Below are 26,857 nucleotides of genomic sequence, written 5' to 3'. Positions count from 1 at the left end.
CAAGAAGAAATTTGGAGGATGAAGATGACTCCACAGATATGGGGGATGGAGCTGATGAATGGATGCAGGCCAAGACTCTGGTTAAGCCTCCGGACCAGCTGGAACTCAGCGACGCTGAACGTAAGGAGGAATTCACTCGTATCCTGACTGCAAACAACCCTCATGCCCCCCAGAACATTGTGAGGTACAGTTTTAAGGAACGGGTCTACAAACCCATTAGCATAGTGGACCAGCTGGCCGTACGCTTCTCCCTGGATGGAAACATGCCACGCGAAGACTTTGATGAAGCACGGCGACAGATGGCGAAGTTGGGAGTCATTGAAGAGACTCAGACCAACGACTCCACAGAGCCGGGAGACAAAGATACAGATGGGAAGTCTGACGCTCAGGCTAGTGAAGAATGGACAGAAGGTGAGGAAATACCATCCAGGAACAAGAAGGAGAGAAAACTGACCAACCAGTTCAAATATAGCGAGAGAGCGTCCCAGAGAATTAACAAACCCCTGCGGGAGCGAGCTTCTCAGACAGAGCCACCTCCAAGGGCTACCTTCTCCGCCACTGCAAACCAGTGGAAATTCAACCCACCACACGCTTCACACATGGGCGGAGCATGGGAACGTATGATTGGGATGGCAAGGCGCATACTGGATTCTATGTTGCTTGATGTGAGTTCTTCACGTCTTACCCATGAAGTACTTACTACATTCCTTGCTGAGGTCGCAGCAATAATCAACTCAAGACCGCTGACAGCTGTATCCACAGACCCAGAATGTCCAACTGTTTTAACTCCAGCTGCATTATTGAGCCGGAAAATTGGACAGATCCCAGCGCCAAAGAGCATCTTTGATGAAAAGGACATATATAAACGTCAATGGAGATACGCTCAATACCTTGCAGATTGTTTCTGGGACAGATGGAGAAGGGAATACCTCACACTTCTTCAAGGACGTAAAAAGTGGCAAACCCAGAAGCCTAACTTAAAGGAAGGGGACCTGGTTCTTCTAAAAGACAAGCAAACCAATCGGATCCAGTGGCCAGTTGGAGTTATTACAAAGGCCATTGCTAGTGATGATGGAAAGGTCCGAAGTGTGGAAGTCAGGATTGTAAAGGACGGGAGCCCAAAAACCTTCCTGAGACCAGTCACTGAGACAGTCCTAATTATGCCTGCTTCCAAAAATTCTGATTCAGTGTTATGTGAAGGAGTCACTTAGATCTCTAGCATAGTTAGCTTAGAGGAGAGGGCTACATAGCATTCTACTGTATGCAATGTTAATTGTATGTTTATGGAAAATAATTGTGTAGTGGTATCTCACGATACCAGGCGGGGAGTGTGCTGCCACGCAGCTTTAACTGTCTAGCAGTTGTTATTACATGTTATGTTATGCTATGTTATTGGTATCTTCCTTGCACCCCTGCTGTTTCTGGCTAGATGGTTTCTCCCATCTCCATTTTCCTGCTGTATCTACCATTTTGTTTAGTTGTTATGAGGAGACTGCAGAGTGTGGAAGCTGTGTAACTTCATTGTAAATGTATCTATGGAAAAGCCTCTATGTTGATGCCTTTGCTAACTTGAAGCATAAAGAAGCATTGGAGAACACCTCTGGAGTCTTTATTCATTGAGTAAACTATCTGTTAAAGTCATCATTCAACCTGCTGCACACACTTACAGACTGGGTCTACAAGGAGGTCACAGGTACAATCGATGCTGAGACAGAACATGGATCAATAAGCATGTTTGACCCCCTATAACTAAGGGGTCCAGTGGTTCTGGTAAGCGGTACCTATACATTTCACTGGGTGATCGTGTGGAGGTGGAGGCTTTTTTGAGATTCACTCCTATCAAGTCTGTGTTTCCATCATTGGCTGTTTGCTTAACCCATTTTTTTATTTTATTTTTTTGGACACTAGAGACTGTTTTTTTGCACGAACGTTTGCACATCGGAATAATTTATTTTGTGTTTTATCAAACTGTTGAGCGCCACATTTTTTCACTTTTTCATTTGTCACGTTATTCACGTTGATTTTGCAGCTCGCAGAGTGGAAGCAATTTCACCCTAAACATATTTATGGATATGAGTAGTGTTTATTTATTTATACATCACATTCATTTTGCGCAGTTTTTGTTGGGTTCACCAATAATCTTCTTTCACTGATGAGGCTGAGCTGATGGACACTGATCAGGTTGCATTGATGGGCACTGGTGAGGCTGCATTGATGGGCACTGGTGAGGCTGCATTGATGGGCACTGATCAGGCTGCATTGATGGGAACTGATAAGGCTGCACTGGTGAGGCTGCATTTATGGGCACTGGAGAGGCTGCATTGATGGACACTGGTGAGGCTGCATTGATGGGCACTGGTGAGGCTGAATTGATGGGCACTGGTCAGGTTGCATTGATGGGCACTGATCAGGCTGCATTGATGGGCACTGGTCAGGTTGCATTGATGGGCAATGATCAGGATGCCTTGATGGGCACAGGTGAGGCTGCATTAATGGGCACTGATGAGGCTGGACTGATGGGCACTGGTGAGGCTGCATTAATGGGCACTGATGAGGCTGGACTGATGGGCACTGGTGAGGCTGCATTGATGCATTATTTTTGTTAAACCTCCTTTGTTGCTATTAACATTAAATTATGTTACCACATTGTATCATATTTGTCTTGCTTTATAACATCAATCAATATCCGTTATAAACCAGGTGGGCATAGATGGTGAGCTCGGTGGTTCAATGGGCCACTTGACTGGACTTGCCCCCCAGGCCCAAGGCTGCCAGTCCTCCCCTGCATGCCTTAGTATCATTGGTTGATTTGCCAGTGTCCTAGCAACTAAATGGGAACTAAATGGGACAGCAAAAATGGAACAGGACTCTGCATATTGGCTCTCGAATGTTTGAGGGCAGGTGGAGGAGATACTAACCTCAAATGCCCCTGAATCCACACATACATACATTTTAACTGTGTAAAACTAGATTCTAGGCATCCAAATAGTTATTTGATGTCTACTGGCTGTGTATCAAGCACTGAAGAGACAATAGTAGTGCCAGAGACCAAAAGTGATATAACTAAGAGATTACTAAGCAAAAAAAAAAAAAGATGTTTAAGCCAAGGAAAGTAAGAAATGTGATCTCCTTAAAGAGGACCTTCAGTTTATTTCTTTTTTAAGTCAGCAGCTTTAAATACTGTAGCTGCTGACTTTTTAAAATCAGGTACTCACCAGTGCCTGAGATCCAGCACTGTCTTCCAGCAGCTGTTTTTTTTTTTACCGCTGCAGATTCCCAGCACCGCCATCTTGTATATGGCAGGTGGCTGTGGCTTTCTGAGGAACCATAGCTGGCTCTTCACTGCAAATGCACAAGCCTGCATGGCGCTTTGTAAATGGTCCTGCAGCCTCCTGGGAAATATGACATGTCTCAAGAGGCTGCAGGACACAAGGGGCTGAGGACATCATCCTTCGCAAGCTGAGAAATGCGGAAGTGAGAGCGGGTACTTGCCCCCCCCCCCCCCCCCCAAAAAAAAAAAAACCTGTTACAGGCAGGGGGAAGGGAACAAACCAGTGGGACTTCACTTTTTCAGTGACATTCCACTTTAAGATGAACCTAGCATCAGATTTACCTTTTCATGTTTAGTGCTGTAAAAACTATAACACTGTAAAACTTTTTAATCACCTGTCACAGAGATCACAATGCTCCCCCCAACAATGCCTTTATCTACTTTTCTCTCCAGAAGGATTGGCCATCTTTGTTCAGGAATTACCAAGAATCATCATCTACTCCTGGCTCAGAGATGACACAATCCTGCTGTATGAGCAGTTCTTGGTAGACTTGTACAAATGTCAAATCGGCTCTCATCTTGTGATCTTATACAATATCACAATGACATAGACTTATCACTAGGGATAGAGGAGACTGAGGAAATTACTTGTTCTGCCTACAGCAGACTAAGGATATTATCTTATCCTAGGCAAAGTTTCTAACTGGAGCTCGGGTAACTCTTTTTTGAAAAATCATACTGATGCCGTATATTGTGACATGTCAGGAATTTATTCATGCAAACTTGAAGGCACTAAAAGGTCCTGGCGTAGTAGGCAAGGCCCTGAACAGCTGGACCCCTTAAAATTATCCTGAATCTGAGCGTTCTGGTTCCATCTCCATCCTATGTGTGTACGCTACAGCCTCACATGTTGGGGAATGAAATTAAAGTGGTTGTAACCCTTATATATACCCATTAAAGGGACTACCCTTAGATGATACACAGAGATAAAACAAATCCTCCTACATAAATTGTATCTGCCTCTTTGCAGTCCTCTCTCATCTACGTCCATTTAACATGCTGAATTTATCAGCTTTCCTGAGTGTTCAGAAAAAAAAAGGGGGCAGAGAGTTATAACCTTAGAAAAGTCTTTTAAAGTTCTGCCTCGATGGTTCTTTACCCGAGTTAGAATTCGGAAATGCCTTCCCTCCTACCCCTCTACATGCTTGAGGGGATGCTCAGACCTAGGAGATATGAAGCATATATGGTGTATATAATCTAGGGTTAGGCACCTGTGGATTAGAGTCTATAACATGGTCAATTCGGTGTTACATATAAATCTGAGAAAAGATCTTTCGGAGACGCTCTTACACAAAACGATAGAAGGCGCTACCAAACAAGAGCGCTCCCTAGTGACACATACATTTTCTGCCGAGAAGCAGACTATTGCAAAAGCATGGAAGTCTCCAACCCTCAATTTCAACAAGGTGAAAAGCCGGGTGCATGGTATTCTGGTGAATGAGAAACTGACGGCGCTATTAACTGACACACATGACAAATTTCTAAGCATTTAGCAGCCCTGGCTAGATTATTTCCCTCTAACACAACCACCTACACGCTTTCTGAAATTGTACTAATGATTATGAATCAACATACCTACAGTGAACCTCTGGGACAGAGATGACTTTCCCTTAAACCCCTCCATTTTTTATTTTCTTTCCTCTTCTTTTTCTCTCTTTTTCCTCTTCTCACTCTCTCCGCTAAAGCATCGCCCTTTTCTCTTTTACTTGTTATGCCCTCAAACAAGAGTGGAACTTATTTTTGGTTCTATGGATGACTGCACTGCTCTCTATAGCTTTAGGGCCCCTAGTTGAAAGTCCAGGCAAGGTTGTGTTAATTAACTATATATTGATACAATAATGATTGGGACCAATGGTCCTTTACTCCTATGTTATTGTTGAATATTACAAATTTGCGGAGAGGAACTCCTTCTGTAATTGTTCGTATTTTTGCACAGACTTTTGGATACAAAACAGTTTATATTTACTTGTCATTTCTATAAAAATATAATAAAATTCAAGTGAAAAAAAGGGGGTCAGAAAGCTGAAATTACACTCTGCAGAGCTCAGTGAGGAGAGGTCTGACAGCTGATTGGAGGAAAGGGACACACCCACCCTCACACAGTTCACAATAACAGAGCTGAGGCTACAATCTGCTAGAGGTCCCTCCCCTGTCACCATTTTTCTCTTGATGTCAGGAAAACTTGTCATAAGTGACTCATGCTAATAGCAGAGGAACAAATAATTTGAATCAAGACAAATAGATACAGTGCCTTGCGAAAGTATTTGGCCCCCTCAAACTTTGCGACCTTTTGCCATAATTCAGGCTTCAAACATAAAGATATAAAACTGTAATTTTTTGTGAAGAATCAACAACAAGTGGGACACAATCATGAAGTGGAACGAAATTTATTGGATATTTCAAACTTTGTTAACAAATAAAAAACTGAAAAATTGGGCGTGCAAAATTATTCAGCCCCTTTACTTTCAGTGCAGCAAACTCTCTCCAGAAGTTCAGTGTGGATCTCTGAATGATCCAATGTTGACCTAAATGACTAATGATGATAAATAGAATCCACCTTTGTGTAATGAAGTCTTCATATAAATGCACCTGCACTGTGATAGTCTCAGAGGTCCGTTTAAAGCGCAGAGAGCATCATGAAGAACAAGGAACACACCAGGCAGGTCCAAGATACTGTTGTGGAGAAGTTTAAAGCCTGATTTGGATACAAAAAGATTTCCCAAGCTTTAAACATCCCAAGGAGCACTGTGCAAGCGATAATATTGAAATGGAAGGAGTATCAGACCACTGCAAATCTACGAAGACCTGGCCGTCCCTCTAAACTTTCAGCTCGTACAAGGAGAACACTGATGCCGCCAAGAGGCCCATGATCACTTTGGATGAACTGCAGAGATCTACAGCTGAGGGGGGAGACTCTGTCCATAGGACCACAATAAGTCGTATACTGCACAAATCTGGCCTTTATGGAAGAGTGGCAAGAAGAAAGCCATTTCTTAAAGATATCCATAAAAAGTGTCATTTAAAGTTTGCCACAAGCCACCTGGGAGACACACCAAACATGTGTACGAAGGTGCTCTGGTCAGATGAAACCAAAATCAAACTTTTTGGCAACAATGCAAAACGTTATGTTTGGCGTAAAAGCAACACAGCTCATCACCCTGAACACACCATCCCCACTGTCAAACATGATGGTGGCAGCATCATGGTTTGGGCCTGCTTTTCTTCAGCAGGAACAGGGAAGATGGTTAAAATTGATGGGAAGATGGATGGAGCCAAATACAGGACCATTCTGGAAGAAAACCTGATGGAGTCTGCAAAAGACCTGAGACTGGGACGGAGATTTGTCTTCCAACAAGACAACGATCCAAAACATAAAGCAAAATCTACAATGGAATGGTTCACAAATAAACATATCCAGGTGTTAGAATGACCAAGTCAAAGTCCAGACCTGAATCCAATCGAGAATCTGTGGAAAGAACTGAAAACTGCTGTTCACAAACACTCTCCATCCAACCTCACTGAGCTCGAGCTGTTTTGCAAGGAGGAATGGGCAAAAATTTCAGTCTCTTGATGTGCAAAACTGATAGAGACATACCCCAAGTGACTTACAGCTGTAATCGCAGCAAAAGGCGGTGCTACAAAGTATTAAATTAAGGAGGCTGAATAATTTTGCACTCCCAATTTTTCAGTTTTTTATTTGTTAACAAAGTTTTAAATATCCAATAAATTTTGTTCCACTTCATGATTGTGTCCCACTTGTTGTTGATTCTTCACAAAAAATTACAGTTTTATATCTTTATGTTTGAAGCCTGAAATGTGGCAAAAGGTTGAAAAGTTTGGGGGGGCCGAATACATTCGCAAGGCACTGTACTATATAGAGGGATATGCTTTGTTTATATTTCATGTCTGAGGTGTACAACCACTTTAACCCTTTCCTTACCGCGCCATGTCAAATGACGTCGGCACAAATCCTTTCTCGATCCAGGCGGACGTCATATGACGGCGCCCGGATCTCCCCGCTACTGCGCGCCCCTGGGGGCGCGCAGCGCGGCGATCGGGGGTGAGGCTCGTCCCTCGGACTGAGCCCAACCCCGATCAAGGTAAACAGCCAATGAAATTGGCTGTTTACCACGTGATCGGCTGTGTAAATCACAGCCGATCAAATGAGCGGCTCCAGCGCGAGCCGCTCGTTCCTTCCTTAATGCGCGGCGATCGGGGACGAGGCTCGTCCCTCGGACAGAGCCCATCCCCGATCTAGGTAAAGAGCCAATGAAATTGGCTCTTTACCACGTGACCGGCTGTGTCCAATCACAGCCGGTCACAAATGTCATCAGAGAACACGGTAACTAGCTGTCACCGTGTTCTCCTCCTCACACACTGATCCTGTGTGAGGAGGAGATTGTGGTAACAGCTAGTTACCAAGTACAGTGCACCCAACTACACTGATTGCCCCCCCCCAATAAAAAGCACCTGTCACTAGCCCATCAAAGTACCCGAGTACCTGTCACCAGCTTATCAGGTACTCTGATGACAGGTACTCGGGTACTCTGATGGGCTGATGACAGGTACTCTGATGGGCTGGTGACAGGTACTCGGGTACTCTGATGATGGGTACTCGGGTACTCTGATGACAGGTACTCGGGTACTCTGATGGCAGGTACTCGGGTACTCTGATGACAGGTACTCTGGTACTTTGAGTACCCATCACCGGAGTACCCTAGTACCCGTCATCGGAGTACCCGAGTACCTGTCACCTACCCATCAGAGTACCCGAGTACCTGTCCCCTACCCATCAGAGTACCCGAGTACCTTCCACCTGCTCATCAGAGTACCTGACACCTGAAGTACCCGAGTACTTGCCACCTGCTCATCAGTACCCATCACTACTCATCAGTACTCATCAGTACCCATCAGTACCTATCACCTATCAGTATCAGTACTGATCATCCGTACCCATCAGTACAGTATCAGTATCACCTATCAGTATCAGTACTACTCATCAGTACCTATCACCTGCCTGTCACCTGCCCATAAGAGTACCCGAGTACCTGTCACCTGCCTATCGGAGTACTCGAGTACCTGCCACTTGCTCATCAGTACCAGAGTACCTGTCACCTGCCCAGCAAAGTACCCGAGTACCTGTCACCCTTCATACAGCCACCATGTCTAAGTCCAAAAAGGTTTATATACGTCCTCCGTTTAAACCTAAATACCGGTGTTATGGCAGCAGATAGCTGCCATAACCCTGGTATTTTTTTAAACGGTGGACGGTTGGCTTTCCGATAAGGGTGGTCCCAGTGGCGGATTCGCCGCGGGATCACCCTTCCGGGGTGGCGAAAGAGGTGCCCCCCCCTCCCGCCGCATTCTGGTCCTTTTCCCCGCTTACCGGACCCGCCGGCAGCGGGGAAAACGATCCGGTCCCGGATCCTCACAGACAGGATGTCAAGTGAGGGCAAGCTTGCCCTCACTCGACTCTATGGTCTTGGAGGACCGGAGCTACGGCAAACGTCGTTGCCTAGCAACCAGTTTAAAGGTCCCTTTTTTTTTTTTTTCATTTTATTTAATTTTTTTTTATTTTTTTTTTTATTTTTTCTATCTTTTAGTGTACTTGTGAGATCTGAGGACTTTTTGACCCCAGATCTCACAAAAAAGAGGTCCTGTCGTGCCTTTTTCTATTACAAGTAATGTTTACATTTCTTGTAATAGAAATAAAAATGATCAATTTTTTTTTTTTTAAAAAACAGTGTAAAAATAAAAAATAATAAATAAAATAAATAGTAAAAAAAAAAAAATAAATAAATTAAAGCGCCCTGTCCCCGTGAGCTCGCGCGCAGAAGCGAATGCATACGGAAACCCCGCCCACATATGTAAACAGTGTTCAAACTACACATGTGAGGTATCGTCGCGATCGTTAGAGCAAGAGCAATAATTTGAGCCCTAGACCTTATCTGTAACTCTAAGATAGCAACCTGTAGAAATTTTTAAAATGTCGCCTATGGGGATTTTTAAGTACCAAAGTTTGTCACCATTCTGTGAGCGTGCGCAATTGTGAAGCATGACATGTTGGGTATCTATTTACTCGGCGTAACATTATCTTTCACATTATGGAAAAAAATTGGGCTAACTTTACTGGTTTCTTATTTTTTAATTCAAAAAAGTGAATTTTTTCCCAAAAAATTGCGTTTGGAAGACCGCTGCGCAAATACGGTGTGATAAAAAATATTGCAATAATCTCCATTTTATTCTCTAGGGTCTCTGCTAAAAAAAATATATAATGTTTTGGGGTTCTAAGTAGTTTTCTAGCAAAAACAACTGATTTTAGCTTGTAAACACCAAATGTCAAAAATAGGCCTAGGCAAGTGGCTAGGATGCATGATGATGCTCCTTGGATGTTGGGCCCCTCTATATGGCTAGGCTGTGAAAAAGACTCACACATGTGGTATTGCCATACTCAGGAGGAGTGGCAGAATGTATTTTGGGGTGTCATTTTTGCTATGTACATGCTATGTGTTAGGAATATCCTATAAATTGACAACTTTGTGTAAAAAAAAAAAGTTTTTATTTTTTTCCCACATTTTCCAAAAACTTGTGGAAAAAAATGACATGTTCAAAGGACCCATAATGCCTCATAGAATATACGTTGGAGTGTTTGCTTTCCAAAATGGGGTCATTTTGTGGACTTTTCCATTGTATTGGTGCTCTAGGGCCTTGAAAAGTGTGATAGGTAGTAAGAAAGTTTTATGTGTATTTATGCTCCTAAAACGCCTTATGGTGCTACATGGACGTGGAGTCTCTTTTTGTGGCCAGGCTGTGTAAAAGTCTCACACATGTGGTATCACCATACTCAGAAGGAGTAGCAGAATGAATTTTGGGGTGTCAATTTTGCTGTGTACATGCTATGTGTTAGAAATAGCTTATAAATTGACAACGTTTTGGGAAAAAAAAGAAAAAAAAATTTTCTTCATTTTCCCAAGAATTGTGGGAAAAAATTATAACTTCAAAAAACTCACCATGCCTCTTACTAAATACCTTGGACTGTCTACTTTACAAAAAGGGGTCATTTGGGGGGTATTTGTACTGTCCTGACATTTCAGGGCCTCAAGAAAGGAGATAGGCCATCAGTACAACTGGTGTGATCAATTTTCAGTAATTGGTACCATAGCTTCTAGACTCAATAACTTTCACACAGACTAAATAATATACACTAATTTGGGTTAAGTTTACCAGAGATATGTAGCAGTATAAATTTTGGCCCAAATGTTTGAAGAAAAATTTATTTTTTGCAAAATTTTATAATAGAAACTAAAAAAAAGTGTTTTTTTTGCAAAATTTTTGCTCTTTTTTTGCTTATATCACGAAAAAAAAAAAAAACCCAGTTGTGATCAAATACCACCAAAAGAAAGCTCTATTTGTGTGAAAAAAATGATAAAAAATTTTGTTTGGTTACAGTGTAGCATGACTGAACAATTGTCATTCAAAGTGTGAGAGTGCTGAAAGCTGAAAATTGGTCTGGGCAGGAAGGGGGTCTAACTGCTCTGTATGGAAGCGGTTAAGATTACACAGCACAGAATGATATCAATCACTCTCAGGAACATTGTGAGATGCTTTACATACAGTATCTAGCTGGAAAGGATTATGTATAGTTTAGAGAAAGTGAATTAATGAAAGTTTTTGATTTAAACACAAATTAAGTATTTCTTGGATGGTAATTGAAGTACATTGATTTTTTTCATATGCTGCCACAACTACTCTTTAAAGTGGCCCTGTTGCTAGACTAACACATTTAAATACATGGAGCCTGTGAAAGTAAATAGGTAATATTTTCGTTCTGGCAAGTAATGAGCCAAATCGTCTCTCAAGCCAAATCTTCTTCTAAAAGTGCTACAGGTACTGTTGGTATCTAACACTGATGGGTATCTTAGATACCGGCTCCTCTGCTTTGCTGCGTGGTTCCTCCTGAGGGCCACCATGTCACTTCAGGAAATATTAGTGACATAGTGTTTGGAGGGTAGAACCACAGCCTGCTGCTGGAAAGCACACATTGATGTGTCACATACCACCAACACCTGTATCTCTTCAAGAGAAAGAGGATTTGACTCCCTGCCTTCCATAAAGGTAGATATTAAACTCATTTTAAAATTGGCAATACAGGCAACATGCAATATGATTCTGTTAGTATAGTGACACGAAGGAAAGAATGAATTAATGTGTGCTTTGAAGCAAACCAGGTGAAAACTCCACAACAGGGACAGCAATAAACAATACAAAGGGAAAGAGTTAGAAACTTTGTCAGGTGTTTTCACTAACTTCCCTTTGGGGGAATAATTTTCACTTCATGTGTGGTCACAGGGATGGGAAATGAGTGGAAATCTCTCCACTGGAGACACAGACAACATCATAAACCTTAAATGTGCTTTAATCCATCTGTACGCTATCCAAAATAGCAAAAAAAAAAATTTATCTGGAGCCATAATTAAATCATAATTGCACCTTTAATATGTATTTTGAATTCATTCTTGTCCCCGTGGACTTTGAGAAAATGCCAGTTTGATAAGAGAGTTACCTTTTCCTAAAGATAAGTCCTATTTTGAGTTGAATGGACTGCATCTTTATAGAGCTGTATTACCTGCTATGGACTAAATAAAATGGCCATGTAGTGTACACAGGGAAAATGAAAAGCTTTGGCTTACCATCTTGGAGAGAAGAGAGCCTTGTGACTCTGCGTGTTGAATGGACTGATCAACGACATCCCTGATCCCTAGAAGGGATTGCTCCAGATCATTTGACCCTGACATCTGATTAGTAAGGTGGTCAACTAAATTGATGAATCCTCTCCAAGGGCCATCCAGACTCGCCAGGCTGGCCAAACAGCCTCTCATTACATTGAGACAGTAGCCAACACATGGTCGGATGAGAGTCAGCCCTTGACAATGGGGACAATACTGCATTTTCACCAGTGCGTGAGTGCACTCCCGTGTCAAGCCTGCATGCTCAGTACTGTTAATGACCTGTTCTGCCATGTTTAATGCCTGCTTCATCATTCTGCTTGTCCACAATGCTTTGGACAACCTTGTAGTCATCTGATTAGAATAATTTCCAAACGGGTTAATGTCTTGACGTGTCAAGCGCAGGCAGTCCAAGTACTCATCTGACAGTGATGCTATCCTTGGGTTTATAAGGTGGTTGTAAACCACAGGGAAAAGTGCATCTAAAAACCGAGAGAATGCATCTTCCAGTGGCATGTCCGCTCCCATAATATTCAGGGACAGGTCAGTGAACAGCTCCTTCACTGTCTCTTGTACATCCTGGGCCATGGAGCGGTACTTGCTTTGAAACAAGGAAAGTGTGTTGTTGGTGGCCAAGTCAATCAAGTAAGTAAATGTCTCTGAAATGAGAGAGTAGAAAACAGTAATTACTGACAGGAACCGATTAAGACCACATAGCATATATCATTTGAAAGCTATATTTAATCTATTTAATACATGTTCCAGAATAATCTGTAATTAACATAGACCCATGTGTGTTTGAGAGTGTCTCCTTTCTGTTGAGTTAAAATGCTTATTGACAGATAAGCCCTTCTTCAAATATAATATTGTGGGTTCTTCTCTGGGTTTTAGCTTAGAAGCTTATCATTTCTATGCCTTTTCCTATTTTTGATATGGAACTGAATTTCTCTGTCCATTTGAGTAGTGACTACTGTCTGTCAGTGCTGTCTTTTCTGTCTGTCTTGTCCTTCTCAACCCGTGTCTAAACTTTCAGCAATCACTTGTTTATCAGCTCCCTTTCTTTACTCCAGAAAAATGCTTGAGTACTTTGCTAGTTAGGTTTGGCATTATGAACGCTACCTTTTTTAAGATTTAAAGTATATCTCTAGATATTGTATTGACTGAGGAAGGGTTAAACCTTACGTCAAGTTTTTCCTGCTGTCTGTGTCCCTTTTTGTCCTGCTGACCATTGTCACTGAGAAAAAAACAGGAAATCCAAAATTTTAAAGCCAATCCCAGAATAAAAATTGAAAAGACTATTTTAAAATTTCTTCTGGGGACAACTGTCTGCGATGGAAATTCAGCTCACTTTGGGAGATGTCCTCTAACTTTCTGCGTCATCTCTTGGACAGGAATTTAAGGGAAATGTCCTCAATGTTAGTGAGAGCAAAAAATAAATAAAAAATTAAAGGGTTTGTTTTTCAAATATAATTTTCTTATTAGAAAAAACTTTTCCCAGAAAGTACCAAAATTCAGTTTGAAAAAAATTAAAATAAATCAATATAATACAAACCACAACACATGTATCACTTATAGGCATATGCATGTCTGGTTTTATCAAAATGTTTTTTTTTTTTTTTTCTTTACATATTACCCTTTGGCATATTTGCTAGGCAGCCTTGGTGCATTCAATAATAAAAGAAATGGACGGGGGTTTTAAAACAGTATTGGTTAATTTTCATACATTTAAGTCTTGCCTCAACCTCAATTCTGAGTCTGGACCTTTTTGTCTGCTTTGTGCCTTTTTGCCTTGCATATTGCAGCTCTTGCACTGCCTGGATTGCATTGAGATGCATTTTATTAGGATCTCGCAATACATTTCTGACTATTGCAAAAACACTTAACTTTCAATATTAGTTACTATATATATATATATATATATATATATAATATATATATACATATATATATTTATATAGATATAGATATAGATATATATAGATATAGATATAGATATATATATATATATATATATATATATATATATATATATATATAGATATATATATCTATATATATCTATATATATATTTAGAGTAAATATTTTAGAAAGTATTAATTCATTTATTTAATTTTATCTGTGTTTATACATTTTACAATATTAATTAATACACTTCACACATTGTATGAATCCTCATTTTTGTTTGCTTTCACAATGATATGTCCTTATGTCCCTCTGTGGGAAGAATACATAATAGGTAATAGACTTTCTGCTGCAGTCTTCATAATGTTACATAGATCATTCTTCCCCAAACTGATGATGGGGCACAGACTTGCACCACTGGGGCCAGCAAGAATAAGTCAAGCACTGGCAGGTGATGCCGCCATCAATATAACTTCACCTGTTGAGTCTAGCATTATTCTTTACAGTGAACTCTGTTCAACTCCTGCCTGATGCCAATAACACAAAAGGACTGCTATCATCTGATTGGCTACTATGTTCATAACTTTCACTTATACTTCTCATTGACAATCTTATAGATATCCCTGTATCATACACCACTGAGATTGTGCAGGACATTTCAGTCCAGTGTTGTTAAAAAATGGATGTGCCAATGAAATAAAGAACACAAGTTGTAAAGCAAAAAACAGACAAAATGTGACATGATATAGCCTGATCTTAAGAAGAGTTGTATCTATTTCAGGGATAAGAGCCAAAATATGATACAGGAATGGTAAATTCAGGCAGCTGTAGCCTCTGTTTGGCAATGTGAGTAAAGAATCTTCTGCTGGAATACTGTAAGTGCTCATGGGGGAAATGGCTTTGCCAGGCCTCGTTAACTGTAATACCTCCTATTGCCGTTTATTTAATCTGGATGTGTAAATTGCATTTACAGCCTAATATTGTATAAAGGAATAATATATCTGTTTGCTCTGGTCTGGTAATAATTATTGTTATAACATGAGCAGTAGAACAGCGTATAATGTTCCTGCTTCTTTCTAGACATGGCATACTTTCATGTAGTAATTTTATAGTACTGATTAAGATAATGGAGTGATGTATACATATAGTAAGATAGGCTGTCATTGTAAGGCTAAGTAGGAATATCTAGTAAAAATAATCAAAGGAAAACATGGTGAAATGTTTTTTTTCCTAAACAGAATATTTGATATGGGCTAATGATCAGCAAAACTAGATTTCTGTAGGTAATTTGCCAAAGTGTGCCATATGTTTGAAGCAATTGACCCCAGGTGATCATTATCTGCTTTAATACTAAGTAGATAGGGTGACAAATGCACTTTGGGAGTTGGCTTCCTTTTAAGATTCAATGTCAACTAATATTTAGTTTCCCTAGTACTTACTGCACAAGCAAAACCTATCTCTTTTATACCTGGGTCAACAGTAATGTCGGAATTTAGAATCAAGGTAAGTGTTAAGGCAGCAGTGGGCAAAAAATACACGATGTAGGAGAAAAAGGCACGTGCAAAATAATACTAAAAGGAGTAGGAATATCTAGTAAAAATACTAGCAATATCTAGTAAAAATAATAATAATTTATCTGTTGATGTACAGATCCATTGGCTTTTCAAGTATAGTGAATGGAACCAAAGGGTGAATGCCCAATCCAGCTGTATTGTTGTGGAAGATATTGGTGGACTGTGACTTTTTAATGAACACATGGAGAGGACAACGAGGCTTTGGGCTATAGTGGAATATCATTGTAGCTCCCCTTTAGCTATTTAAAAGACAATATAAATAAATAAACAAACAAATACATACATTTTATGCCTTTAGGTCCGGGTCACACTTATGCGATGCGGGAAGGCTGCGAATTCGCAGCCTGTTCCCGCATCGCAAACGTACCCCTGGCAGTTCACACTGCCATATGCGATACGCTGGGGGTGTCAATGAAATGTTAAGGACACCCCCAGTTTGATCGCATATCGCAGTGCGATCTTTACAGTTCGCACAGGATCGGATCGCACAAGTGTGAACCGCTGTGTGATCCAATCCTGATGCGGCTGAAAAAAAGGGTCCTGTGCGTCTTTGCTGCGGGTGCAGTGCGAATTTAGTCATACAAAGTGTATGGCTGAATTCGCACCGCACAGCCGATCGCATGTAATGAAGGAGCAGTGCGCTCTGATATTACATGCGATCGCCGCAGCCGCAAGAGTGTGAACCGGCACTTAAAATGCTGCTTCTTGGCAAGTTTTGCAGGCTGACAGCAGATTTTGGATTTCTGTATGTGAACTAAGAATATACAGTATTTATAATATATGTGAATTGCCAGTAATCTCACCTTCTTGGTGTTTCATCTTTTCAGCAATGTCCAATACAACCCATTTACATACATAATGAAGACTGAGCAGCACAAAGTCATGTGACAAGAGGCCCGAAGTTCTCCAAAGAGATTGCATGAGAAGCCTGCTAAATTTGACTGCATCAGATTATGCAAGCTCAAATTAAAGTGTAACTAAACTTTCTCAATCAATATTAAAGAAGAACTCCAGTATTTCCTCCCCAAAACAAGAGTTGCATTGTGCATGTAAATGAATGACAACTCCACTGTCAGTGTATGTGTAACTTATCTTCTTTAGCTGTAAAAAGTAGGTTTCTGTGTCTATTATGTCACTGTTCCTCCTGGCTGGATTTCAGAGTTCTCTGACTTCCTGTTTTCTTCTTTTTCCAGTCCTGATGCTACATTTCCCATGATCCTTTGGGCCTCTGAAGTTTCAGGAAGGCCTATGGGAGTCATTTGTACCAGTGTCAAACCTCTTCCTGTATCATTCCTGTCTTGCAGCACGCTGAAGAATAATGACTTACTGCAAGACTACAGAGGAAGGGCTATGGGAAGTTATTATGAAGATGGTTCCTTCATATGTAAATTAATCACTTCACAGAGAGCATGGCTCTAGAAAGTTGGGATCTGAGGGATGGGACTCTCCCTGTTCACACCGGTCAGCATATTTTACCAGGCAGGATTGAATTCTAATTGTGATCCATTCAGTCCTGCCCAGCAGCCGCACAGCTAGCTTTCAGAACAGGCTGAGTAGGAAGGTGTTTCCTTCTTGAATAATGCTGTGATTTGTGAGGCGGGACTTGGGATGTTTGGACTCTTCCTGTAGGTGTGACTGGGCGGAACTGAATGCTAATTAGGATGTATTCAATCCCACCCACCATTGGAGCTATGAAGGAAGTTACATCATTTGTAGGGTCCGAAATGCTACAAAGGGGAGTGCTTTAGGCTCTAGCTGCTGCAGGAAGTGGCTGTGGAAGGGACAGAGTCTATCAGCTGGATTACAGTGTCACATGAGTCAAAGACACAACTAAACCCAGCATATCAGGAGATCTGCAGACAACAGAGCAACATGGTACAGAGGTGTGATCTATGCTAGGATTGATCATTCCATTCAGTTCTAGTGAAAAGAAAGTTGGAATTCAGTTTTAACTATTTTTATTCCTTATATTGCTAGCCTTGGTAAATACAGTAGGTAGTAAGGTATATTATATTTAGTTGAAATCTTTTTTTTTTTTTTTTAAACATTTCTTCAGTTGTTTCCTGGTTTCTGGCCTAGGCCAAAATGATGTCATACATCCCACGAGTCTTCATGGGCATTTTATTTTCTTTCACCTGGAGGGCTTTCTCAGCTAAACACACCATCCTGCCTGCATATCTGAGCAGAGGGATTCCAGAAAGTAAATGCTACATGAATCATCTACCTTTACTCAAGATTGCCCTGGCTAGAAATGCTATGGAAGTGTTTTTCAAACTGATTTTTTAACCTCCCTGGCGGTATGATTCTTTTGGATTTTAGGTGCTGAAAGCGGTACCATTATTTTGCATGTAATTCTTGTGAATGAGCAGCCCAAACCAACTGTATACATTTATTATATATATATATATGTATACATATATTATATATATTGTGACAGGACGTCAAGTAAATGTGACAGGAAGTCAGGTAAATCTGTGAGTGTTGTCACAGATTGGAGATACAATTCACCAATTACTATAGGGTGTCGGCTGCAGAAGCTAGCAGAAATGTCTAAAGACGTTGAACAGACTTCAGCTGTTCAGAAAGAGGAAGTTAAGGCCTCTATAATTTGTCCAAAGGAAGTCTATGGAGGGCTGCCTCCGGAAGCTGTCTCCTGAAGCTGTGTGGGCTGGGGGCAGGAGAGCAGTCAGACGTGTGCCCCTGAAAGCTGTGTGAGCGTGGGGGAGACCTCCTGAAGCGATGTGAAGCTGAGGAGGGTAGCAAGTGTGGAGACTACTCGAAGTGAGGTCTTGGATCGTTTCTAGGTGAAAAGAAACCAATGGACATTTCCTGTGTGAAGGGGAAATTAACAAGTGTGAAGACGACTCAAGGTGAGGTCTTGAACTATTTCTATGTGGAAGAAATAAATGAACTGTTTTGCTATGTGAAGAGACAAGCAAAGGGACATGTTCAATGAGAAGAGGAAAAGGGACCTGCTAAATGAACATGTGCTGTGTGAAGAGATAAAACATGGACTATTGAGAGTCTGCTGTACGATCAGCCAAGTCTGCCCAACAGTAGGTTGGGGACAGACTCTTAGGTAGGTTCCAGTGTGAGGAGGTAGCCGCCCACAGAGGCAAGGATTTATTTTGGTGTTTTATTTTATTTTGCTGTTTTTGACGCTTGCAGTCTGGTGAAGAAAATTGCATTAATAAACCAAACTGTTGTTTGCAACCACTTCTCTGAGATCTTCTTGTGAAAACGCACCCCCCAAGGGGTCATCCACGCCTTGGTTCTCGCTCGAGAACATGATAAGAGATCTGAGGTGTCTGGTGCAGTCCATGCTGAACGGAAGTCCTGATTATATATCAGATTTTGGTTAATCCGGAGAGGTATTACCTGGAATTCGTTTACCACATTGTGGAATAAATCCCATATAAGGCGTCCCTTTTGCCATCCTGTGGTGAGTTTTTACTACCTAGGGGGGCACGTACTTTGAGGTGTGGTGACGGTGGTCCACCTTAACAGGAAGCACCATTGGGTGTTCATGGGCTTGCACTCCAGGAACCCACTCAGTATATGAACTGTATCACCTAGCATTTACGGACATTACTCACTTTGCATGGACATCATATACAGAGAATAATTGTTTTGATGTATAATTTTATAATTTTTTGATGTATTGTTTACATAAGTTAATATAATTAGCGCTGCTAGTGTATATGAGCTTCCTCCGTTTCTCATTATACACCTTTTTGATATTATTTGATTTTTATAGCGGCCGCTTTGTTTTTAGAATTTCTATTATATTAGCGCTGGGTTGAGTGGGTTTTTATATTCTTACTCCTATTATTTATATATATATATATATACACGTGTATATATATATATATATATATATATATATACATAAAAAGTACAGTAAAACTGCAGGAAAGGGCACTGGGGGGCAAACTAATGTGATTTTTTTTATTTTGAATAGTATCAGTGTGTTTGGTGTGTTTTTACATTTGAATTTGCCGCCGGTTCCACCCCCCTGCAAACGTCACGTCGCAGGAGACGGAAGCTGGGGCATGGAGACGATTGGGAGTAAGAGCCGCTGCGAGACACCGCCGGGAAGCGATGCTTCTGGCGGTACCCCGAGTGTGGCTCGGGGTTACCGCTTTTGGCTCTGAAATGTAAACCCGAGCCACGCTCGAGAATACCGCTAAGAAGGTTAACAAAATAAAGCATGTAAACGTGATGGGGTGAGTTTGCAATTAAAATTAATTAAAGAATTTAAAAGTAATTAAATAGTGTTTAGTCAGTTAGTGGTGCTCAGATAGAGATTAGTTCCACTTTAGGATGGGCAGCACAGTGGCTTAGTGATTTTCACTTCCCACATAAAGGTTCTCAGTTCAAATCCCAGTCAGGACATTACTTACCTGCACATATATCCTCCCAGTGCTTGTGTGGGTTTGCTCTGGGTACTCCTTCCGCACACCAAGAGCCATGCTGCTAGGTCAATTGGCTCCTGTCTAAATTGGCCCACATGCTGTATTTGAAGTAGGGACCTTAGATTGCAAGCTTCATGAGTACAGGGACTGATGTGGATATGTAAATTGTTAGTGCTATATAAATACTTAATTAATATAAGAACTAAGATAACGAATCAGCAATGTGATATCAGGTGGCATGCTTCCTGGAATTTATTAAAAGTTTACTGACTGATTTTACTTTGTGCTTGGAGTTGTTCTTTAACATTACTTCCCCCTTTTCATGGTATGTGGTTGTTTTGTTCATACTCAAGCTTGAATCCTCTAATATGTTTCCTATTCTCAACAAGTCCATTATTCCAGAATAGCTTTATCTAGCTCAGCTGGGACAAAAGGCCTGATAACACGAGCAAGATATTGCTATACCAGCAGGTCAGAAGAGACGCGCAATACCCCAGTCTAATTATTTCACTATAGGATTTCAGGATTGATGCAAGATTGTATCATAATCTGTACCCCACCTCATTACGGATATTTGCAAATAATTTGATTATTTCTGGCTGTGGCTAAAACAGGTGGTAACAAAGTGAACACTATATATCTCCCAAGGGCCTAGTTTACAAATACTACACTTAAGTCAGCACAATAATGATATTCCATAGAGACCGAGCAGTGAGAGCGCAAAGTCCCCAATCTAGTAATAACATCACATATGAGCAGAGCAAATCTAAACACCATGCTTATCACAGCAAGGAAAATCCTTCGAAAGCATTGGAATGTTTTCCTTTGATACATATGATTAAATGCTTTTGCACTGACTAGTAAAACAATATCCAAGTAAAAAAATTGTACTTACTGCATAAACAATCTAAAATCTCACATATGTATTTTGTTAACTACTTTGCATAGCATTCTCTGCACATACAGTATATGCAGCGCGTATATTATATGTGAATCTATCATATTTGAGTATTTTAGTCAAGTTCTGCAAGAAACAACATCCTATTACAGAGAAGGGCAAAAAAAGTTGCTGTCTTTCTAGAGCTCTAAAGATTCTAGTGTATTTAAAAGTGTTATATAAGCTCTGACTCCTAAAGCTGAAGTTTAGGTACAGCTTAAAGTGATTGTAAAGTCTTGTTTTAAAAAAAATTAATAAAAATAACAAATATGGTATACATACTTCCTCTGTGCAGTTGGTTTTGCACAGAGCAGCCCGCATCCTCCTCTTCTCAGGTCCTTCATTCCTGCTTCTGGACCCTCGCCCCTATCAAGTGCCCCCACAGCAAGAAGCTTGCTATGGGGGCACCAGAACCCGAGCTGCAGCTCCGTGTGTCTGTTGAGACACAGAGCTGCCATTTGGCCCTTCCCTCTCTCCTAATTAGCTCACTGACTTTGATTGACAGCCATGGGAGCAATTGGCGCTGCAGCTGTATCTGAGCCAATCAGGAGGGGGAGTCTTAGGCTGAGAGACTTGTGGACATTGCTGGACAGAGAGGGGGCACAGGTAAGTATTAGGGTTGCTGGGGAGGTTGCTACACACAGAAGGCTTTTTATCTTAATGCATAGAATGCATTAAGATAAAAAAAAAAAAACCTTCCTGAGTCTACAACTCCTTTAATTCAACTTTAATTCAAACTCAAAATAAAATAAACAGTATGTAAACTATGTGTTAAAATTCTTACCTCAGCACTTTTACAACTTTTAATGGTGCTGGCTCCTACTCTCTCAGTGCTACTTCTCTGATCTTCCAGTTTTCACATAACAGAGTTAAATAAGAACTATCACCAGAAGAAAATGTAGCCCCCACCCCCGGCGATCTTGTGAGCATAGCACTTGTCCCACCTAAATCCATGCAGGGGTTGCTAAGCTGTGATGTTACATAGCTCGCCCTGCCCATCCACCTAGCTATCCGACAACACTCATCAAAGGTGACTGGCTTCTGAAAGACAGCTCAGGAGGAGACGGGGCATGACGGGCAGTATATACATCCCCCCACCTTCCTAAGCTGCTGGATAAAACATTTCTTTGCTGGACAGTGCTGTCTCTTTGTTAGTTTACACTGAGTCTGAACCTTCAGCCTGCTATTCAGGAGAACAGAGAAAGTGGAAACTTTGTGTTGTAAATTATTGCAACTGGAGAAGAGCATGTTCATTCACAAAAAACAGGGCTGTTGCTAAACTATTTTGCACCCTAGGCAGGACTAAAACTCCGCACAATCCTGCCCGGTGTCTCCCCCCCCTTCCCTTCGCCTGTCCGCGGCATGGGAGTGCGGCCAGGGTGTCGTTAGTCTTGCCTAGGGCCATGCAGGTAACAGGATCATAGAGCGGACTCACTGGACTTCAGAGATACGTTCAGAGTCCCGCCCCCCCCGCCTCCTCAGCTGTGCGCGCCTCCTCTGCTGACCTGATGCCCGCCTTCTCTGCCTCCCCAGCTGTGCCCACCTACTCCGCCTCATTTGCTGTGCCCTTCACACAGGCTGAGCTGCTGCTGACCTACTATGCAGCAGCCATGACGGATGTCCTCCACGGCTGCTGCTTTCTCTGCAGTCAGTCAGCAGCCCTCTTGTGTTCCCCAGCCAGGCTAATGGGGAAATGGGGAAGTCAGCGGGCCGTGGCTGCCGCCCCTAGGCAGCAGTGCACCCTAGGTGGCTGCCTAGTTTGCCTAGCGGGAGCGCAGGCCCTGACAAAAACACTAACTGAAAACAGTACAAGACAGGTACTACTATGGTCAAAGACAGCCTTGTGTAGTACCTGGCTTCTACTGTTTGTCAGCATGTGTTTTTGTGATTGAGACATTTTTCTCCTGGAGCAATCATTCACCACTTGAGCTTAAAGTTTCCACTCTCTCCAGTCCTCTAAATAGTAGGCTGCAGGTCCAGACTCTGGGTAAACCAAACAGGAGAGAGGCGGAGACACTAAAGAATAGAGGGGGGGGGCAGAGATCAGTGTGGGCTGTATCCCAAATGTGAACACTCTGGGGGGGGGGGTGAAGCTACAGCCAGCAATGACAGAAAAGAAAGATTTATTTTATTTGAAGTGATACAAAACAGAGAAGTGTTAATTGCCATAATTCATTCACATAATTTATATATATCATGGAACTCTATTTTGTTTTTGTAGCGGAGTAGCAGTATGATCCACGATATCTCCACTGGTAGTCAGACACAGCATACAATAATCCTGGTAGCGTATAATATACAAAACCCTCCTTCAATAACCAGACGGCACATGGCTTGAAGGTCAACTAACTCTTTTATTCACAGGACTTACATTTTAAACAAGATACTTATACGGGGTCTCCACAGAGGGGCAGCAGGGGTTTCCAATACACATTCCTGAGCCAGCAGCTAACAAAAGCAAGATACTTATACGGGGTCTCCACAGAGGGACAACAGGGGTTTCCAATACACATTCATGAGCCAGCAGCTAACACAATACAAAATCCTACAGGTACTGCACGGGTTACGTTTCCACATACAATACACACATAATACAGTTGGACAATCATTCCTGACAGAATACTCTGTAAGTGGCGATGCTTGCCACAATGCTCCCCCCAGAACCAAGCCGGCATACACAGTCTGATCCCAACGGATCGGTTTGGGGATGTCCGGAGGAACGCTCACAGATCATTTTTCCAGTTCAGTTTGTCGCGATAACCCGTCAGCATGGCCATTCTGTTTTCCGGGGCGGTAGTGACTAGTAAAGTCATAAGGTTGTAACGCCAAACTCCAGTGCAACAACCGGGCTCAATACTGTTCTTAATCCAAACATTGAAGCGTCTGGACCTCAGAAGGCCATCAGGTCTCCGGGATATTGGCCGGGGCTCTGGACTGGCAGGATCGCTGAGGGCAACTGGCCTAGATCGTTCCCCAGTAAGATGTCGGTGGGGAGCTCCCGTATCAGCCCCACATCAATCAGACCTGCCCCGGCACCCCAATTCAAGTGGACCCTCGCAGTGGGTAGTCGGTGTACTGCTCCCCCTGCCATCCGTACCACTGCTGAGCCTCCGGTTCGGGCGGCATCTGGAACCAGGTGTCGCTTGACCAAGGTGAGAGTGGCTCCCGTGTCTCTGAGACCTTGAGCGGGCATTCCATTTAACTGGACCGATTGTAGATGATGCTGTTGGTTCTCCGTGGCGGCTTGCACCGGGTTAGCTTCATGAAGGGTACCCCATTGCTCCTCTGTGTGTTTGAACCTGGGTACGACTGGGGAAACCTCTGTGGGATAGTAGGGGACCGTTGTCCGTGCTGAAGGGGGTGACCCTGATCGGATCCATGCAGCTTGGTTCCTGCTATGGGTACAGTCTCGTCGATAGTGCCCAAACTGCTTGCACCTGTGGCACTGTACCCCACTGCGGGACGGGTATGGTGTTTGGAGGAGTTTCGCCCAGTCTGTGGTAGTAGTGGTCCTGTGGTGCGAGCCTGCTGCTGGGTAACAACGGAATAAGCTTTGTGGATGGTAGATTGGGGAACAAAAGCTGAAGTCAGCTCCCCCAGGTCGTTGCCCAAAATAACGTCTGTGGGTAAATCCTGCATCATGCCCACCTCCACATTCCCTGACCCAGCTCCCCAATTCAGGTGTACTTTCGCAGTGGAAACTTTGAAAATGGCTCCCCCAGCTACTCGCACAGCTACAGAATCCCCAGTGAGTTGTCTGGATGCAATAAGGTGATTCCGGACCAACGTGATGGTAGCCCCAGAGTCACGTAACCCTTCTAGTTGTCTCCCCTCCAGGTGAACCGCTTGTCGGTGGTTTTGTCGATTGTCCGATGCCGCTTGGATGGGGTTAACCTCGTGTAGGGTGCCCAGGGGTTCCTCCATTTGGATTGCTGTGGAGGGTTGTAATGCAGGGGCTGCTTGGTAACAGTGTACCGCGGCTTGTGGTGCTGGTGTGTAGCCCTGATTCGGCCAGGGCTGACGAGGCCGATTCCGGGGACAGTCTTTCTGTATGTGCCCCATTTCGTTGCAGAGATGGCACCGGGTATGGGCTCATGGTTGGTACCTGGGGCCGCCCTATGCAAACGATGGGCAAACTCAGTGTGGGAATCTTGGTCCTGCTTTTTAAGATCCCGGAATTGGAGTCGGTATGCCTCGGAGGTGATGGCATACCTGGTCAAAATCGCCTGCTTAACTTTCTGGTAGTCCCGGATGTCGGCATTAGGGACTGCCCGATACGCATCGGCCGCCCGGCCAGACAATTTCCCAGCCAATATCTGTACCTGATCCTCTGGGTCAATGTTATGTAACTGGCACAGCCTCTCGAAGTCTTGCAAATACCCATCTATTTCTCCCTCCGTGTCCGTGAAGTTTTTAAATGCCTGGTACGGTATTTTGGGTTTACCTTGCGGAATGCTGAGTGGAGTTGGGTGTACTTGGAGAGGTTGCGGCTGGGGCCCCCTTATGGCCATGATGTATTCATGTACGTCCGCTGCGACCCGTTCATGGGTTTCCATTGATGGGGTACTTGGATACAACGCTAACCTGCTGAGAAATTCCAGTTCAAATTCCCGGTCTGTTTCTGGCCTTGCATCCATGGCTGCTCTGTCTTCTTCCATGAGTTCTTCGATCAGTGTCGCCTAGTTTTTGTTGCTGGCTATCTTGCCTCTTGCCTCCAGCAATGCTTTCAATGTCTGCCGCTTTAGCCGTGTATAATCCGTTCCCATTCACCAGCCTTTCGTGTAGTTTTACGTACTGCCGAACTCCGGTTTCATCTGAATGGTTTCTTTTCTCTTTGTTCGCATGAATACTGCCGAACGCTGCTTTGCTGTGTGGATAAAGATCCCGTCACTTGCCACCAATTGTAGCGGAGTAGCAGTATGATCCACGATATCTCCACTGGTAGTCAGACACAGCATACAATAATCCTGGTAGCGTATAATATACAAAACCCTCCTTCAATAACCAGACGGCACATGGCTTGAAGGTCAACTAACTCTTTTATTCACAGGACTTTCATTTTAAACAAGATACTTATACGGGGTCTCCACAGAGGGGCAGCAGGGGTTTCCAATAAACATTCATGAGCCAGCAGCTAACAAAAGCAAGATACTTATACGGGGTCTCCACAGAGGGACAGCAGGGGTTTCCAATACACATTCATGAGCCAGCAGCTAACACAATACAAAATCCTACAGGTACTGCACGGGTTACGTTTCCACATACAATACACACATAATACAGTTGGACAATCATTCCTGACAGAATACTCTGTAAGTGGCGATGCTTGCCACGGTTTTTTTTTATTCTTACCTTATTCCTGCAGTGCTGTTGTGTGGTCACATGATGTTTCCTGTTTTTTGGCATCTACAGGGAAAGATCTTTGGGACTACTACCACTCAACTGATGAATGCTTTCTACAGTGTGAGTTTGTGTCTGGCCAGCCCTGATTGGTGCTGTGGCAGTCACATGACTAAAAAAAACCAAAGTTTTAGAAGAGCAATTTAAAATTAGATTATAAATATCAAATATTTGTTTTACAGCTCCCAATAAATCTTTATTGGACATCAAATGTTATTTTTGGTGCATTAACCACTTACCGCGAATCGACGTAGCCCTACTTCGGCTCAGAGAAGTGGTTGTACCGGGGTGATGCCTGCAGTTAAAGACATCATCCCAGTACCATTTTTTAGAGTCGACGGTCAGCTTTCAGGTGATAACAGCCGATGCAGCTCGGGAGTCACTTGGCCGATATACCAGCGAGCGGGAGGGGACCCCCCCTCCCGCCGCCTTCCGTGGCACTTCCGGGTCTACCATCCCACTGGGAGACCCGAGCAACCAGCTGGCAAGTCCGCCAACTGCTTGGAGTCCCGATCAAAGCCGAATTTGGCTTTGATTGGGTCTCCGATGTAGTAACCCAGAAGCAGCCCGA

The 26,857-nt window shown here is 42.7% G+C and overlaps 1 protein-coding gene across 2 annotated transcripts in view; it reads right to left on the bottom strand.

Annotated features, from left to right (window-relative positions):
- Positions 1–26,857, bottom strand: part of LOC309551571 (glypican-5-like) — a 500,453-nt gene that overhangs the window by 400,785 nt on the left and 72,811 nt on the right. For both annotated transcript variants that reach the window (XM_082252205.1, XM_082252206.1), the window contains exon 3: positions 12,022–12,716. In XM_082252205.1, the coding sequence (XP_082108331.1) occupies positions 12,022–12,716 (695 nt within the window). The remainder of the gene's footprint in view (positions 1–12,021; positions 12,717–26,857) is intronic.

Source organism: Pelophylax lessonae (genome assembly GCF_965119305.1).
Source record: "Pelophylax lessonae genome assembly, chromosome: 3".
NCBI classification, from domain to species: domain Eukaryota; kingdom Metazoa; phylum Chordata; class Amphibia; order Anura; family Ranidae; genus Pelophylax; species Pelophylax lessonae.
Note: the sequence above shows the minus strand (reverse complement) of the source record. Positions and strands in the feature narration are given on the sequence as shown.